Consider the following 17,154-nt stretch of genomic DNA (forward strand, 5'->3'; position numbering starts at 1 on the left):
GTGTTGAACCGGCATGAGCTATTCTTAGGTCATTTTGCCCCCCTATATTTTATTAAACACTGCATTTATGTAAAACATGTATATACTACTTTGTAGAATATTTCCTGTTTTATTAAATTGACAGACAACATTTTGCAATTTATTCATAGTTTATCTTTTATTGCCTAAAATACCAAAAGACTATTACTGAATTTTGGATTTCGTGTCATCTTTGACGTTCACTACATCAAAAGTTACTTGGTCGATTCTCACAAAGAGATATATTTACCAAAGAAAAGGTCCTGAACTAATAAGATGACAGAACCAAATCTTTCGTTTGGCATTTTTTACATTATAAAAATTCAAACAAAAAAGTCATAATTTCATAAAACTACAGACACATAAAACTGTCATTTAGGTGGGTTATTTTTCTTCATTTATAAATAAAACTAAGTACTCATTAAAGAAGAACATATTTGCAATATAAACAGAAAAAAAATATTTAAATTTAATTAATATTTGTTTCCAAAAAATAATCTTGAAAGACACTACAAAACCGTGCAACAAGCAATAGTAAATTGAACTAGGAAATTAGTATCGGCCGAGGCCTCTCCGAGAACGGACGTAACGCTTGTTTGCTTAGCAATTGTTATCGGATTATTTACGATTTACCTGAAATTGTAGTGCGACTATCACTTCTCAATACTAGGTATTTTTAATACTCGCTATTTTTTCTTAAAGATAGATTAAAACTTTTTGTATATTTATAAATTGTGTTTATATGATGCTGTAAGGAATTGCATTCCTAAATCCTGGTGATCCCTCGGGATTTTTAAAGGATCATCCGTTTAGATGTTTTTTACGTGGTACAGAAATGCGTTGCATCCCGGGGACGGGCTATTACGGATAGGCTACTTTTGTCCTGGAAAATCAAAAGTTCCCACGGGATTTTTAGAAACCTAAATCCACGCGGGTGAAGCTGCGGGCATCAGCTAGTTAATAAATAAGTATTGCCTCGAGCAAATAGCTGCATTGGTATCTATTGTTCCCTGTCATTGAAAGGGAATAATTTAATTTTCAAAATTTGAAAAAAATTGTAAAACGCGATTTCGGTAGAGAATAGATCAATGCCTATCAGAGCAGTGGCATTGATCTATATTTTTAATAATTTCTAAAAAATAAATTTTTAACTGTTTAAATTTTACATGGGTTTCACATTTATTTCAAGAGCTTTTATAAATATGTAAAACTCAATACTCAAGGTTTCATTATACCGTTTGTGATAAGGAAAACCATGTTTTTAAATAAACGGAAAGTTGAATTTTGTATAATTAGTTATTGACTAGAATTATAATTTTTCAGAATCAAATATTCTTAAAGGCTTATAGTTTTACAGTTATTACCGGCTGACAATGCTATATCCCAATAGCCTTGCTATTTGTCCTAGCCGCTAAATAAAATTTTGATGATTCATCGTCCTTTTATGGCATTAGCGCGGTTTCTTGTATTCCATTATGATTTCTTTTTTTTCATTTGCATAATAGCATTAGTTTATTGTCTTTTACAGCATTAGTACGGTATTTTGTATTTAGATTTTGGTTGTATACATTGTACACTCTACCATAACACCTGAAACAATAGGATAATTACTATCATTTGCACGTGGTCATCCCTCGTGGATTTTTATGATGGTTTTATTTTTGAACTAGCTATTACCCGCGGCATCACTCGCGTGATTCAAGGTTTTAATAATAATTGAGGTTTGTTACAATATTTTATGCAATGCCTAAGTTATTTTATCATGTGTTTTAGCATGCTATCCTGCGCGAACTATTTGTTTTTTTTGAAAGGAAAAGTAGTCTATAATACTTTTTCCTCGACTATGTCTATGCAAAACAACCGGCCAAGTGCGAGTTACACTCGCGCACTAAGAGTTCCGTACTCGGCTATTTTTTCCAACATTTTGCACGATAAGTCAAAAACTATTATGCATAAAAATAAATAAAAACCTGTTTTAGAATGTACAGGTAAAGTCCTTTCATATGATACCCCACTTGGTATAGTTACCTTAGTTTGAAAATTGAAACATTTTTTTTAATTCGCAGTTTTCAGATTTATTCCTGTACTTGTGCTGTAAGACCTACCTACCTGCCAAATTTCATGATTCTAGGTCAACGGGAAGTACCCTATAGGTTTCTTGACAGACACGACGGAAAGACAGACAGACAGATAACAAAGTGATCCTATAAAGGTTCCGTTTTTGCTTGAACCCTAAAAAAATGACGTCAATTCATAGCTCTGTTGTGGCGTTATTGAATGACAAATGCGTGAAAAATAGTATGCTATCCCGCGAGAAGTGTTCATATAATATTTTTCGGGAGAAAAAGTTGCATTTATTACTTACTAGCTGATGCCCGCGACTTCGTTCGCGTGGATGTAGTTTTTTAAAAATTCCGTGGGAACTCTTTGATTTTCCGGGATAAAAAGTAGCCTATATACTAAACCAGAGTATAATCTATCTCTATTCTAAATTTCAGCCCAATCCGCCTAGTAGTTTTTGCGTGAAGGAGTAACAAAAACACACACACACACACACACACACTCACATACAAACTTTCGCCTTTATAATATTAGTGTGATGTGACTAGCTGATACCCGCGAATTCGTTCACTTGGATGTAGGTTTTTTAAAATTCCCGTGAGAATTTTTTGATTTTCCGGGATAAAAAGTAGCCTGTGTGCGAATCCATGGTATAATCTATCTGCATTCTAAATTTCACCCCAATCTGTCTAGTAGTTTTTGCGTGAAGGAGTAACAAACATACACACACACATACAAACTTTCTCCTTTATAATATTAGTGTGATTAGATTCTCAGCTATGTCTTTGCAAAAAAAGCGTCCATCCGTAACTCTGTTGCGGCGTTATTGAATGACGAATGCCTGAACGATAGCATGCTATCCTGCAGGAACTGTTTGGTTTTTAGAGAGAAAAGTAGCTTATTTCACTTTTTAGATTCTTCACTATGTCTGTGCAAAAAATGCCGTCAATCCGTAGCTCTGTTATGGCGTTATTGAACGACAAATGCGTGAAAAATAGTATGCTATCCCGCGGGAAGTGTCCATATTTTTCGGCAGAAAAAGTCTCATTTATTACTTATTAGGTTCTCAGCTATGTCTTTGCAAAAAAAGCGTCAATCTGTAGCTCTGTTGCGGCGTTAATGAATGACGAATGCCTGAACGATAGCATGCTATCCTGCAGGAACTGTTTGATTTTTAGAGAGAAAAGTTGCTTATTTCACTTTTTAGATCCTCCACTATGTCAATGCAAAAAATTGACGTTAATAAATAGCTCTGTTGTGGCGTTATTGAACGACAAATATACGAGAAAATAGTATGCTATCCCGTGGGAACTGTTTGTTTTTTCTGGAAAAAGTAGCATATATCACTTGCAAGGTCTTCAACTATGTTTACGCAAAAAAATGCCGTCAATCCGTAGCTCTGTTGCGGCGTTATTGTAGGACAAATGCGTGAAAAATAGCGTGCTGTCCCTGGGAACTGTTTGTTTATTTTGGAAAAAAGTATTCTGTATCACTTGTTATGTCTTCAATTATGTCTGTGCAAAAAATGCCGTCAAACCGTAGCTCTGTTGCGGCGTTATTGAACGACAAATGCGTGAAACACAGCGTGCTATCCCGGGGGAACTGTTTGTTTTTCCGGGATAAAAAGTAGCCTATGTCCTTTCCCGGAAAATATCCTAAGTTGGTACCAAATTTCATCAAAATCGGTTCAGCGGTTGAGCCGTGAAAGCGTAGCAGACAGACAGACAGACAGACAGACAAACACACTTTCGCATTTATAATATTATAGTATGTAACTAAGAGAGGACTGAGTTTTCGGGAGCTATGTATAGTACGTGACAGGTCGAGATGGCAATCGAGGTATGAGGCGGGGGACGTTCTGCACACCCGCACGTCACCCGCGCTATCCCGCACCGGATTAGCCCAGGGATTGTGTGGGTGTGCGGGGCGTCCTCACTCTGATTGCCATCACAACCTGTCACGTGTTGTGTTGCGTATTTGTTTGTTTATTGGCTCATCGATTCACTTATTACTGCCAAACTGCACATTAAATTTTGATAAATGAGATATCTCTTTGGCTTCGCTTTACCATTCCGTGTGTTAGAGGCTATATTGTCATATGTCATAAAATTTTCCGATATGTCATAAAAGAACTTATCATAATCAAAACGAATGTAAGAGATATAACCTACAAAACCCAAAAAGTATATTGAAATTGGTTTACCTACACATGACATTTTTGATGAATAAAAACCTACTCAAGTGTAACATCTGCATTTTTGTACCTGTTAATCCCTTTCATTGTACTGTCCATTGTCTTGCGCTTACGGTAAGTACGATTTAGTACTAACAATAAAATTTGAAAAGATTGTAAAGGACCATAAATAAATAAAAAATGCTCAATGTCTTTATGAGTATTAGCATTGCATTATATTTTTGATAATATTGCAAATTAAATATTTAAGACTGTTTAAATTTTAGACGGATTTCACATTTATTTTAGCCTTTATAAATATATGTGTGAAAATTATTATAGTAGGTGTAACTATTTATACTGTGCATGATAAGGGAACCATATTTTCGTAAATATGTATAAGGAAAGTTGAATTTTGTATAATTTACTTGACTCTCTTATACTTACACAAGTATATAAAAGATTAGTATTAAGTACTGACTACAATTATAAGTTTTATTCACTCGTACTTAATCTATAAAGACAATACACTGTTTTAAAAAACATCATTGTTTTGAAAAAAACGACAAACTAACACCACATACTTAAAAATATTGAAAAAATAATCTGTTTGAAAATCGTCTAGGATCAAAACGGTTTGTTATAAACTAAACTGCGCTGGGTACGTCCGTTCACGGAAACAAACAAAGAACCTCGGGTAAATACCTAAACTTGTGTTCCAAGCTCATGCTTCAACGCTCTTAACATTGAGCAAGCTGGTAAACTCATGTAAATTGCTCGTAAACCATATGTCAAACAATGGCACTTCACTTTTCGCACGCCACCGTTGAAGTAACCCACGAATTTCGGCCCTGACCTATACGTGCGAAGATTACAGTGATGGTATTTCATGTTTTTAATTCCATGTGTTGAAGATAACAACAGGATTTCTGTTACAAATATCAAGTGTTTTGACTGACGGGCAAAAAACTTTGCAAAGCAGTGGAATAAAAAATCGTAACAAAGTATAATACACATCTAAATTCGAGTCTCGAGTGCTTCAATTGCGCGATTAAGATGGAAACATGAAATGAATGAATGAAATGAAATGAATTATAAATATTAAGTATGGAAATTTTAATTTTTACCGCTCAACCGCTGAACCGATTTTAATGAGTACAGAGTTAGCTTACATCCCAGGGATGGACATAAGCCTTTTATGCCAGAAAATCAGACAGTTTTAACGGGATTCTTAAAGGTCTATCCGTTTAACTGATTTATATGAAAGATACAGAGGTAGGTTACGCCCCGGATATTGACTTCAGCAAAATGTATCCCGGAAAAGCAGAGAGAGACGGAGTCACGGGCATCATCTAGTCTAAATATATAAAACCAAAAGCTGACTGACTGGTTGACTGACTGACTGACTGATCTATCAACGCATAGATCAAACTACTGAACGGATCGGGCTGAAGTTTCATGCAGGTCTCCAACGCTGCGCTTTCCGGTGCAATATCGTCACCTTGGAACCCCAACGTCTTGAGCTCAGGACCTCTTCTTCTTCTCTCTGGGCTGGTTTCCGCACTTAAACGTTTCCGTCTGTTGTGCGTTCCGTGTGTTGTTGTGTGAGCTCAGGACCTCATAATCGAAACTAAATTAGCTAGCCAACTAGGCAGTTGTTAAATGCATAGTAGCTTAGCTTAACTGTAACTTAATTGCATTTAAGTACGCAAAGGTATTGACATTGGTGACTGACATTTTATGTCGGAGCTACAATCTCGAAGGTGTGCCGTATTGGAATGTGCTAAAAGTGCGAGCTTCTATACATTAACAAACCTCTATTATTGCTCTTCATTAAATAAGTTAGCGTACTGGTTTTATCTTTTGGTTTTCGTCGTCATTGAATTCAAATTCAAAATATTTTTATTCAATTAGATTTTTACAAGTACTTTTGAATCAAAAGCATCTACCACTGGTTTGGAATGCCTTTCCTATCGAGAAGAACCAGCAAGAAACTCGGCGGTTTCTCTTTTCAAAGATTTGACAACCAATAGACGTCCACTGCTGGACATACGAGTTAGTCTCTTGCAGGAACTTCCACAGCCACACGCCACTGTATTGCGTCCCCTAGATCCTACCTATAGATTTTGTATGATGTTGTCTGTCCCCTAAAACTCCCTCGGTGGCCCTCCTCAGAACATATTGAGAAGTTCTGGGATTTCCGAAGATCGTGCGCCAGTGCCTCTATCGCCATTGGGCTCGTCCTGAACGATGTACTTTCCTGCCCTCATGCACCTACATGTACGCACGGCAGCTTGTGTCACAGCAAGCTGCCAACTTCTCAGGGTCACTGGCTAGAGCCACACTCCAGCCACTCGCAACCTTGAAGTCCTAGCACCAAGGACTGTGGGATAGACGGATCAGGACGTTGATCCACGCTGCCCTGATGTCTCCGCCTCCGAGCAGGATTGACTCGCTCGCGATCCCAATCAGCGGCCTCCTTCTTGTTCTGTTGACATGACTAGGAAGAACCTACATGCAAAATTTCAAGTTTCTGTCCATCGCACATTTACTAAGTAACTTGTCATTTCGTAATATCCAGGTAGGCAGGTATCATTTTCAACATGTTTAACAGGCAAATAAGCTGCAGTATCAAGTCGTGTGTCGAATAAAGTACATTGTTGTCATAATGCTATTCTTCGTTGCTGCCAATATGTAACAATGAAAAAGAAATTGACCCACTTGTGACCATATTGTATGTCCATTATGTAGGATAAGTCACATACTGCACTGATTGTTAAGTGTTTACGTGAACAACTGGGTCATTTCCTTATTATAATCCTCTCGTCCTGAGTACTGACATTAAAATAAAAATACTACCTACCTACTACTAGTACCTCTAGATTCTTACGTAACTGTCAAATAGGTATAAATAGGTAGGTAGATTCTTACGTACTCTAGATTCTTGTTCGTAACTGTCAAATAGGTATAAATAGGTAGGTAGATTCTTACGTACTCTAGATTCTTGTTCGTAACTGTCAAATAGGTATAAATAGGTAGGTAGATTCTTACGTACTCTAGATTCTTGTTCGTAACTGTCAAATAGGTATAAATAGGTAGGTAGATTTTTAGGTTTTAAGAAATAAAACACTGTTCTGCAATGGCATCTTAGTTTATTAGTGTTTCTTCTCAATATTACTCATCTAATTTTCCAGTCGGTGGTAGAGTCTAGCATGTCATGCTTAGACTCGCTCTCCTACGAACTCTCACCTTTGCCTCACTATAGCTTCGCGCTCACTGTAGAGTAAACTGCAGCTATAAGGTAAGCACCGTGGAGTTACATAAGAGCGTAAGGTCAAGGTTAATGGACCGACATCCGCTCGCGGGATGACTCGCTCTCCGACGCACTCTCACTTTTGTCTCAATATAGCTTCATACTGTTCATGTTACCAATAAAGAGTAAACTGTAGCTGTAAGGTAAGCACCGTGAAGTTACATAAGAACGTAAGGTCAAGGTCAATGGACCGGTATCCGCTCGCGAGATGACTTGCTCTGCGACGCACTCTCACCTTTGTCTCAGTAAAGCTTCACGGATACTGTAATGTTGACCACATGTTGACAATGAAGAGTAAACTGTAGCTGTAAGGTAAGCCCCGTGAAGTTACATAAGAGGGAAAGGTCAAGGTTAATGGACCGACGCCCGCTCGCGAGATGACTCGCCCTCCGACGCTCTCTTACTTTTGTCTCAACAAACTATAAAGATCCGCGCACATTGTAACGATTCTGACCGTTATCCTCAATTTAGTATCAATACAGTATGCCTTACCTACACAAAGGTACGTTTATTATTAAGAGGAACGTGCACTTTTTAAATTTAGATTCACATTTAGAGGTCTCCTCTCAGAATGAGAAGGCTTTAGGCCACAGTCTGCCTCGCTGGCCAAGTGCGGATCGGTTGACTTCACACACCTTTGAGAGAATGGAGAACTCTCAGGCATGTAGATTTCCTCACGATGTTTTCCTTCACCGTTAAATACCTAAAGCGATTTTTTTAGTTGCTTAAAACTCATGTAACTCCGAAAAGTTAAATTATAAGGTAAAACAAGTACTTATATAAATAAATAAAATGTAAATATTACTTAAGTATAAAAATAATTTAAAAAACATGCGAACTAGTTATTAAATAGCTCATAGTATTATTGTGTTACGCTACGGAATAATATAATAGTAGGTAGTAGGTACTATACGTAGACATACGCCGATGTTATATCAGTGTAGAAGATAAATTAGTATGAAAGTGAGAGTGGCAGCGACGCTATATGGTTCCACTGAACCAGTTACCTTGAACTTTCGCTGCTGCTGTTACCTACGTCACATAACGCGTCGGATTTTTTTATAAATTATGAAGTTTGCGGCTAAATTGACGGTAACACAAACACACACATACAAAAATAATAGTCATTAACAATATCATAAATGCGAAAGTGTGTCTGTTACCTTTTCACGGTTTTTCGAAGAATACCTACAGAGATCGCTTGCATCTCGGAGGGGATATAGACAACTTTTTATGGCAGAAAATCAAAGAGTTTTCATGGAATTTTCAAAAATCAAAACCACGCGGATGAAGTCTTGGAGATCTTGGAGGCGCCTGTTCCTTTCTACATTCTTTTAATCTACAGCTAGTCTTTCATTTTACGTAGATCTGATAGGGTTCCGTACCTCAAAAGGAATAAAAGTCGAACTTAGGCCCTCTTGATTGCAACGCGACATCCAGGCACACCAGGGCACCATAGAGCCAGTTTTATTTTGAAAGATGACATAACACAATTACTATAAGAGTTTTTGTTGCCATAATAAAACAATTTGTAACAATTTCATAGAATCGTCGCTCGTGGCGTTTAACTTGGAATGAGGAAGTGATCCACAGACCTTGATATAACAAAGCGTATCTTCACTTAGTCAAATATATGAAAATACAAGCGTATTTCCGCGGTTTCGTTCATGGAATTCTATAAAAATGCTCTCAAAAAACAGAGAGCATTTTCACCTTAATGATGCCTCCGACATTGTTCGCGTGAATTTAGTTTTTTAAAAATCCCGGGGAAACTTCTTGATTTAGGGGTAGGATTTTCAAAAAGCTTTCCTTAACGACTTTCTACGTCTTATGCATGCCAAATTTTAAAGCCGATCCGTTCAGTAGTTTGAGCTGTGCGTTGATAGATCAGTCAGTCAGTCAGTCACCTTTTACTTCTAGATATACCCTATTAACAGATTTTTTCACTTTTCATTTTTCACAGTACTTACCTACCTACAGAAATAAGAAGGTACAGTAGTGGTAAGAATAAGGACTTTAATTAGGTATTCATAGTTTGCGGTATTTTTATTAGGAGTCAAACTAATCCATTTTTATTGTTCGTTCAATAATTTTGTATGACGTTTGATGATCGTTTATAAAGACACTAGCCGATGCCCGCGACTTCGCCCGCGTAAATTTAGGTTTTTTGAAATCCCGTGGGAACTCTTTGATTTTCCGGGATAAAAAGTAGCCTATGTGCTAATCCAGGATATTATCTATCTCTATTCTAAATTTCAGCCAAATCCGTCCAGTAGTTTTTGCGTGAAGGAGTAACAAACATACACACACACACACACACACACACACATACAAACTTTCGCCTTTATAATATTAGTGTGATATTGATTTTATTGTTAACTTAAACTATGCTTAGATTAGTTTCTTGCTGATTTATAATCACGATCACGATTCCTATTTATGTGAACTTTGAAGCCGTCAAATCAAAGTATGCTCTGCATTTTTTTTGTGGCTTAGATGAGATGTGATGATGCAGTGAAATGATTTTATTTAAATGTTGCAGTACGATGCTGTGTAAAAACCTAGATGTTTCATAATAGTAACAGGTACCTACCTACCTATAACTTAACTGACATAGTTTTTAAAGCTTAGATTTCAAAAATTGTATTGTTAGGGCCAGTGCAAACTGATGCAGTAGAGTCGAGTCGAATCATTTTGACCAACTTCTTGATAACTACCTCAAACTAAACTCAGCATTAAGTAGATATATTTTGACATACCATTGAAATTAACACTGAAAACGAACCACTTTTTTAGATAATAATAATAAGTCTCTCTTTCTATTGATGAAAATCCGTGTAACAGTTGTTTCTGAGATTAGCCCGATTAGCCTGCGGCGGGAGAATAGATTTGTAGTAATTTTTTTTAAGTTTTCCATTTGCGATATAGTTGAGCAACCATTTATTCCTTTCAAGTCTATCAGATAAGTATAGTTAAAAGTATTATAGTTACTGAAATAAGCAGTTGTGACAGACCGGACAAACTAGACGGACAAGCAGATTTAGCTCCACCATAAGGTTTCCTGTTTTACCATTTTGGTACGGAACCATAAAAACTATTAAAAAAAAACATAATTAAGATGACCAGAAATAATTAACATTAAGACCTTGTTTGTAGTAGTTTCTTAATTGGGCAATCACTTAAGCCTTCATCATTCATCGGGAGGTAACTTAACTGAGCATCTAACAACTGTAACTTTTTCAAGTTTATTACAGCAATATCAAAGAAATAAGTAACCTTTTTCTTTATTGTATGCCAAAAGGTCTATTACCATTAGACACGGTTTCCAAATCGTTTTCTGTTGCAATTGCGTTTCTTTAACTGATGATTTGCGGTACTCATATCAGACAGGCGGGTACTATTTGAAAAAAAAAAAAAAACTAAGTAGGCACCTATCTAAGTATTATACTACCATATCATAGAATGTATCAATTGCGTGCATAAAATCGATTAAGTACAAACAATAAAACATCAAGTGAGAATCCCAGTTGCTGATAAAGGTTCTGTAGGTGCTAAACAGGGTTGGCATTTTTTAAACCAATATTTAAAACAACCACTTAGTACTCAAGAATATATCATTTTAGATCTACCTATACCTACGTCAGTTATAGGTATTGCCCAGTTTATTTTTATTGGATCTCTTTTCTCAATACTTTGCCACAAAATATAATCATTACCCTTCCTTTTGGCTTTGCCGCAGTCGGGTAAAAAGTAGATATATCGTAGGTCAGGGCTACGCGCCACTTCATCTCAAATAAAATCATCAAATACTAATTGTAAAAGTCGACTATTACGCTATGGCAAATTATTGTGACCTTCTAGCAATGACCATTTATTTCCCATGAAATTAAAAATAGAAAACCATAATGAGAAAAGTTTCTTATTTTAGACTTATTGGAATTTCTTGGAAACCTTTTTGAGTGGAGGTCCTACCTAGGTAGGTGCTACATACAAAATCTTGTCTTAACATTATGTCAGATAACTAGTAAGTTTCTCCTACAATGTATCTGCGTCTTAGCCGGCATGGATTTAGTTTTGTAAAAATCTCGTAGAAAGTAAGCTCTGTACCGATTACTATTTTAGTACATTTTTCCGGATGGGGCGTGATAAGGTAACAGACGGACAGACACACTATCGCATTTAATTTACTTACATAATATAGGCAGGGAACCCTAAACAAATTACCATTTAATGATGCTCCTCTAATGAGTGTCTAATGCCGAGCATACATAACTAGCAGCTTCCTACATAAGTACATACATACGTACATACACACACACGTGCTATTATGTACACATATAATATACATAATTAATGAAGGAAGTTACCTGCTTATAGCATGGTTTAACATATTATGTATAAGTAGGTAAATAAGTACCTACTGTATAAACCAATAATAAAATTTAATTCTTACTTATTTTGAATCCTAAAAATTACTTTGAACTAATTAAGTAGTTAGATATCTGCCTGTATACGGTTATACTCAGACCTACATAAGTGAACATAATTTAGGTAATATATGTACACAATTATATTTTCCTGTAATCTGTATCCATAATGTATAATACATACTCGTAAGTGCCCGTTTTTTAGCGGTGACTTCAAAATAAAATAAAAATAGCTAGATACATAAGTACCGATTAAAACCTGTTAGTTAAGTACTTTTCCTCGTTTTTTTAATTACTTAAGTTGATCACTAAAACAATACTAAATTATACCTATGTCTAGACCAAAAATCCATACCCATATACTGCAATCATGCAAGAGTGTGTCTGTCTGTCAGATTGCTACGTTTTCACACCTCAACAACCAAACCGTTCTTCTTGTAGCATAGGGGAGCATCGTGGGGGTACAATAGGATAATTTTTATCCTGGAAAATCAAGTGTTCCCAACCACCAGTGTTCCAGTGAACCAGTGTTCTAAACCCACGCGGATCTTCCGGCATCTTCCGGCATTCCTCTCCACTTTAATTTGAATACAGCTTCCAAGTTAAGTGTGAATAGGCATCTTCTAGGTGGGCGCGCTTCATCTTAGGCTGCATCATCACTTGCTAGCAGGTCTGATTGCTGCCAAGCGCAAAAGAAAAAAAATGTTTTCTTATACATTTGCCCTATAACTGGCGACACACTTTTCCGAACGCAGAATAATAGTTCTCCCCAACTCCAATTACCTATAAGCCTAACACTACAACAGCTGATAGCTGAAGTTTGAATATAAAGTTACCTACCTAATAAGTTTATCTTCATAGATAAATATCTATTTTGTAACGTCTTCCAACCGTTTCTTTCCGGAGCCTTGCTCAATTTATTTACTTGTGCGATAACAATATACCTAAGCCAAATCCGCTTCAGATGAATTTGGCTTGTATTGCCTGAGAATCGTTCGCGTACCATACCTTAACTCTTGCGGACCACCACTGGGTGGGAAGCACTGTTAGCTGTTAGGTTAGTAGTGTCCCAGTGGGCGGCGGACATCCGCTGGCGGAGTAACGAGGTGTTGCCGGTCCCTTGTGCTCCGTCGTCAGCGGTGGGATGAAACTTCATGAGGTTTTTAGCCGGTAGGAGTCCGACATAACCACTGTGCTCTCCCATGGCCACTGGTATCCATGATGGATTATTCTGACGACCTATTAACGTAGGTATTCTGTGACTAAAGGAAGGTACACAAATTGAATTGAATATTACATTAAAATCGACCATTGCGGACGACCTTGTTACATTTTTAAGTAGAATCTTGTTGTAAGGAAGCTTTAATGTCTGTCTTGAATGTTGTTCTTAAAAGAATACCTAAGCGGTCCTTTTAAAAGAATCGCGATTATCATGAGGTCATATTAATTGAGGGCCTTTTAAAATAATTGGCCGTTAAGTAGGTAATTGAGGATACATTAATATTATTTTAACCCACAATTGCTTGTAGGGATCCGTACCCGAAGGGTAAAAACGGGACTTTCCTAATAAGCCTCCGCTGTCCGTCCATCCGTCTATCCTTCCGTTCGTCCGTCTGTCTGTCAGCGGGCTGTACCTATCACGTTAACTTTAATAGATAGAGAGTTGAAATTTGCACAGAATGTGTATTTCTATTGCCGTACAACAAAAAATAATGGAAATTTCAAATTGGTCGCTATGAAAATAAAGAAAAAATTAAAAAGTCTTATTTCTTGTACGATAGTAAGGAACCCTTTGAGTGTGAGTCCGACTCGCACTCGACCGATTTTTTTTTTCCAGGGCCGAACCGCAAGGATATGGAATGCCCTTCCAGCATCAGTTTTCCCTTCCACTTTTAATATGGGTACCTTCAAGTCAAGAGTGAATAGGCAACTTCTTGGCAAGCGCGCTGCATCTTAGTCTGCATCATCACTTGCTAGCAGGTCTGATTGCAGCCAAGCGCTAGTCTGTAAATAAAAAAAAGCCGTTTCAGTGGCCAGCCTCACTTATTATGAGACCTCAACTATACTCTACCTACTATATAGAGGTCCTAAAGATGAATCTTTTTCGGTTCCAGGTGTACCACATGTGCGATGGCCTGGGCCGGCAGTTCAGCTATTCGTGTCCGAACACCACGCTGTTCCAGCAACGCATGCTGGTCTGTGATCACTGGTACATGGTCAACTGCACCAACTCTGAGAGTGACTATGACGCCAACCTGCTTATTGGTAAGTAATATCAGATAGATAGAAAACTTCATTGCACACAAAACATGGAATAATATTTTCAGAATCATGCATGAATTCATTCCAGTTTCTGAATCTAGTTATATTTAAAGCAAGAAGTAATGTATAAGAAAGTGAGTAAATGTCCTGATGATGAAAGACTGAGGTTAAGTCCTAGAGATTCTAAGCCTCCCATTCTAAGAGATCCTTTCATTCAATGTACACCAATGTAACCCAGGGTGTAAAACCAACGAAATGATGAACTTACAAAAAACTGATCGGTTTAAACTTGGAAAATCTGATCGCAATCGTATCGCTAAAATCGTATCGTTAAAAATTTATAAAACACGATTGCCCTGCCATATTGAATTTTTTCAAAAAAATTATAGCCAGTGTCACTCGGGATGATGACGTACGGATTCTAACGATTCCCCATACGTATATCCAAATCTACATTAGATAAGTACATTTAGAAGATATGGTGGAACAAAGAAACCCATATACAAACTCACACCAACCCTAAAAACATACACTTCTTTTTGTTAACAGTCGTGTAACAAGTGCCGGTAATTGTCCAATAACTTGGCAATTTTGCTTAAAACTAGAACATTATCACAGAAATCATGATAGTTAATACTAGAACAATTCGTGAATAGCTCTAAGCCAATATAAATTAGATTTAGATAGACTAGGTAGCACTATTTGTTACGTAGTTTTGTGTCGGCTCGAAGCTAGTTATTATTCCTAGTTAAAAGTGCCTACGTTCCTAAGTGCTTAGTTCTGGCTAACAGCAGTAATAGCTCATTGTATCAGATAAGCTGTTGCGCAAGTTGCTTGGACTTTCACTGTTGCTTGAATAAGATTAATTTATGTTCTAGGCATCTATAAAATAGAATACCTACCTAAATCATGTTTTCTTAGGTAGATAGCTGGGTACTAGCTAAATGATAAACTAAAAAAAATATTCAAAAAAAATTAAAAACAGACTTCAATGACCAGGAACACTAAAAGGTAAAAAATAATTTAATTTGTTTCCGAATATAATATGTATATTTACAAGAGTTAATGAAGTTCTAAGTATTATTTATTATTAGCCAATTAGCCGCACGAACCGTCTACAGTTCACATTGTTTGTCTTCTTGACTTCACATTGGATCGCGAGCAATTTACTCTTGTCTATTGAGAAGTTATATTCACTATCTCCGAAGATATTCATCAGATCTTCACTAAACTAAAATAAGACCCCCTAGAAACAAAAAAAAAAATTAAAATCGGTTCACATTTGCGGAGTAATCGCGTAACGAACATACAAAACAAACACAGATGAATTGAGAACCTCCTCTTTTCTTTGATTTCTTTGAAGTCGGTTAAAAAGCCACGATGAAAATAAAAAATAGTTTTTGTCATTGTAGACTGTAGAGGAAGATAGGGAAACTCAAAAAAAACCTGTTAATGTAAATAGTTTAATTAAATACGTTTAATTTCAAAGCACATCTAAATCTGTACCAAATAGTTGCCTTCGTTAAAGGCCAGTTCACGATCTGATCTTACAGCCTTGCGGGTCGTTGCCTCCTCACGATACAACCTTAAGAGGGGTCTCTCCGTCACTCGCTCTATACAAACGTAGTTCGTCTCTCATTGGAATATAACCAATTATACTCAATGGAATTTTGTAGAAACGTTCCGGGAACTAATATCTATGCCTGTGGTTTTTCAGATTTCCGTTAAAATATTCGGTTTCAAAGTTACGCGGTCTTAAAAATTCACATACAAATCTTTGAGCCCCTGTAATTTTAAAACTACATATTTTTAGAAAAATCTAAAATATTACTGGCACAGATATTAGTTTTTAGAATATGTCTGCAAAATTTCATGGATTTTGGTTGCTTAATCTATACTAATAAATAAAATTGGAGTGTCTGTCTGTAATTTCGAAATAACTACCGCATATTAAGGTCATATGGTTATTTGAACGATACTATAATCGAATCACACGTTTTTAAAATTTTTGTCTGTCTGTCTGTCTGTCTGTCTGTCTGTCTGTCTGTTTGAAAAGGCTAATCTTGGGAACGGCTGAACCGATTTTGACGGGATTTTCACAGACAAGTAGAGAATTGACCAGGGAGTAACATAGGCTACTTTTTAACCGACTTTCAAAAATGGAGTTGTGTTTTTCTACCTATGTACATCGAAATCTCCGAGATTTCTGAACCGATTTGCGTCATTTCTTTTTTAATCGATAGAGGAACTTTGCGACATTGTTTCACAAAAAATTTGGAGTCCAACTCCTCAATCCTGATGCTGCAGGGGATCTTACCAATCCACGCGGGCGAAGCTGCGGGCATCAGCTAGTATTCAAATGAATTTGGTACTACGATTGTATGGAGTGAGTGACGGAGAGAGCCCTGTTAATTTAGCTCTATTCTTACGTATCAACTGGAATTCATTAGCTCACACACGATCTATCAATCAATTTGAGCATATCTGCGTACTATTATGTAGTGTTAATAAAATATTATGCTGCATTCACGAATTTCAAGGTATGTAATACTTGTTGGAATTCCTACGACGATGGCAGTCGTTATAAATTAGTCTTGCCCTCATGAAAAGGCTTTTAAAGTTCTGTAGCAATAATCAATATTTATTATTTATAATAAAAATTTATAACATCCCCGGCAAGTGAAGGTTACAGTAACTAGAAAAGAGCTGATAACTTTCAAACGGCTGAACCGATTTTCTTGGATTATAAGAACACTCTCGATCAAGCAAACCTTTCAAACAAAAAAATAAATAAATTTAAATCGGTTTATTAGCTTAGGAGCTACGACGCCACAGACAGATACACAGGTACACACGTCAAACTTAAATCACCCCTCTTTTTAGGTCGGGGGTTAAAAATA

The 17,154-nt window shown here is 36.7% G+C and overlaps 1 protein-coding gene across 5 annotated transcripts in view; it reads left to right on the plus strand.

Moving 5' to 3' along the window:
- The window catches only part of LOC123870448, a 52,927-nt gene that overhangs the window by 28,735 nt on the left and 7,038 nt on the right, over positions 1–17,154 (plus strand). For all 5 annotated transcript variants that reach the window (XM_045913765.1, XM_045913763.1, XM_045913764.1 and 2 more), the window contains exon 4: positions 14,107–14,257. In XM_045913765.1, the coding sequence (XP_045769721.1) occupies positions 14,107–14,257 (151 nt within the window). The remainder of the gene's footprint in view (positions 1–14,106; positions 14,258–17,154) is intronic.

Source organism: Maniola jurtina, chromosome 12 (assembly GCF_905333055.1).
Source record: "Maniola jurtina chromosome 12, ilManJurt1.1, whole genome shotgun sequence".
NCBI classification, from domain to species: domain Eukaryota; kingdom Metazoa; phylum Arthropoda; class Insecta; order Lepidoptera; family Nymphalidae; genus Maniola; species Maniola jurtina.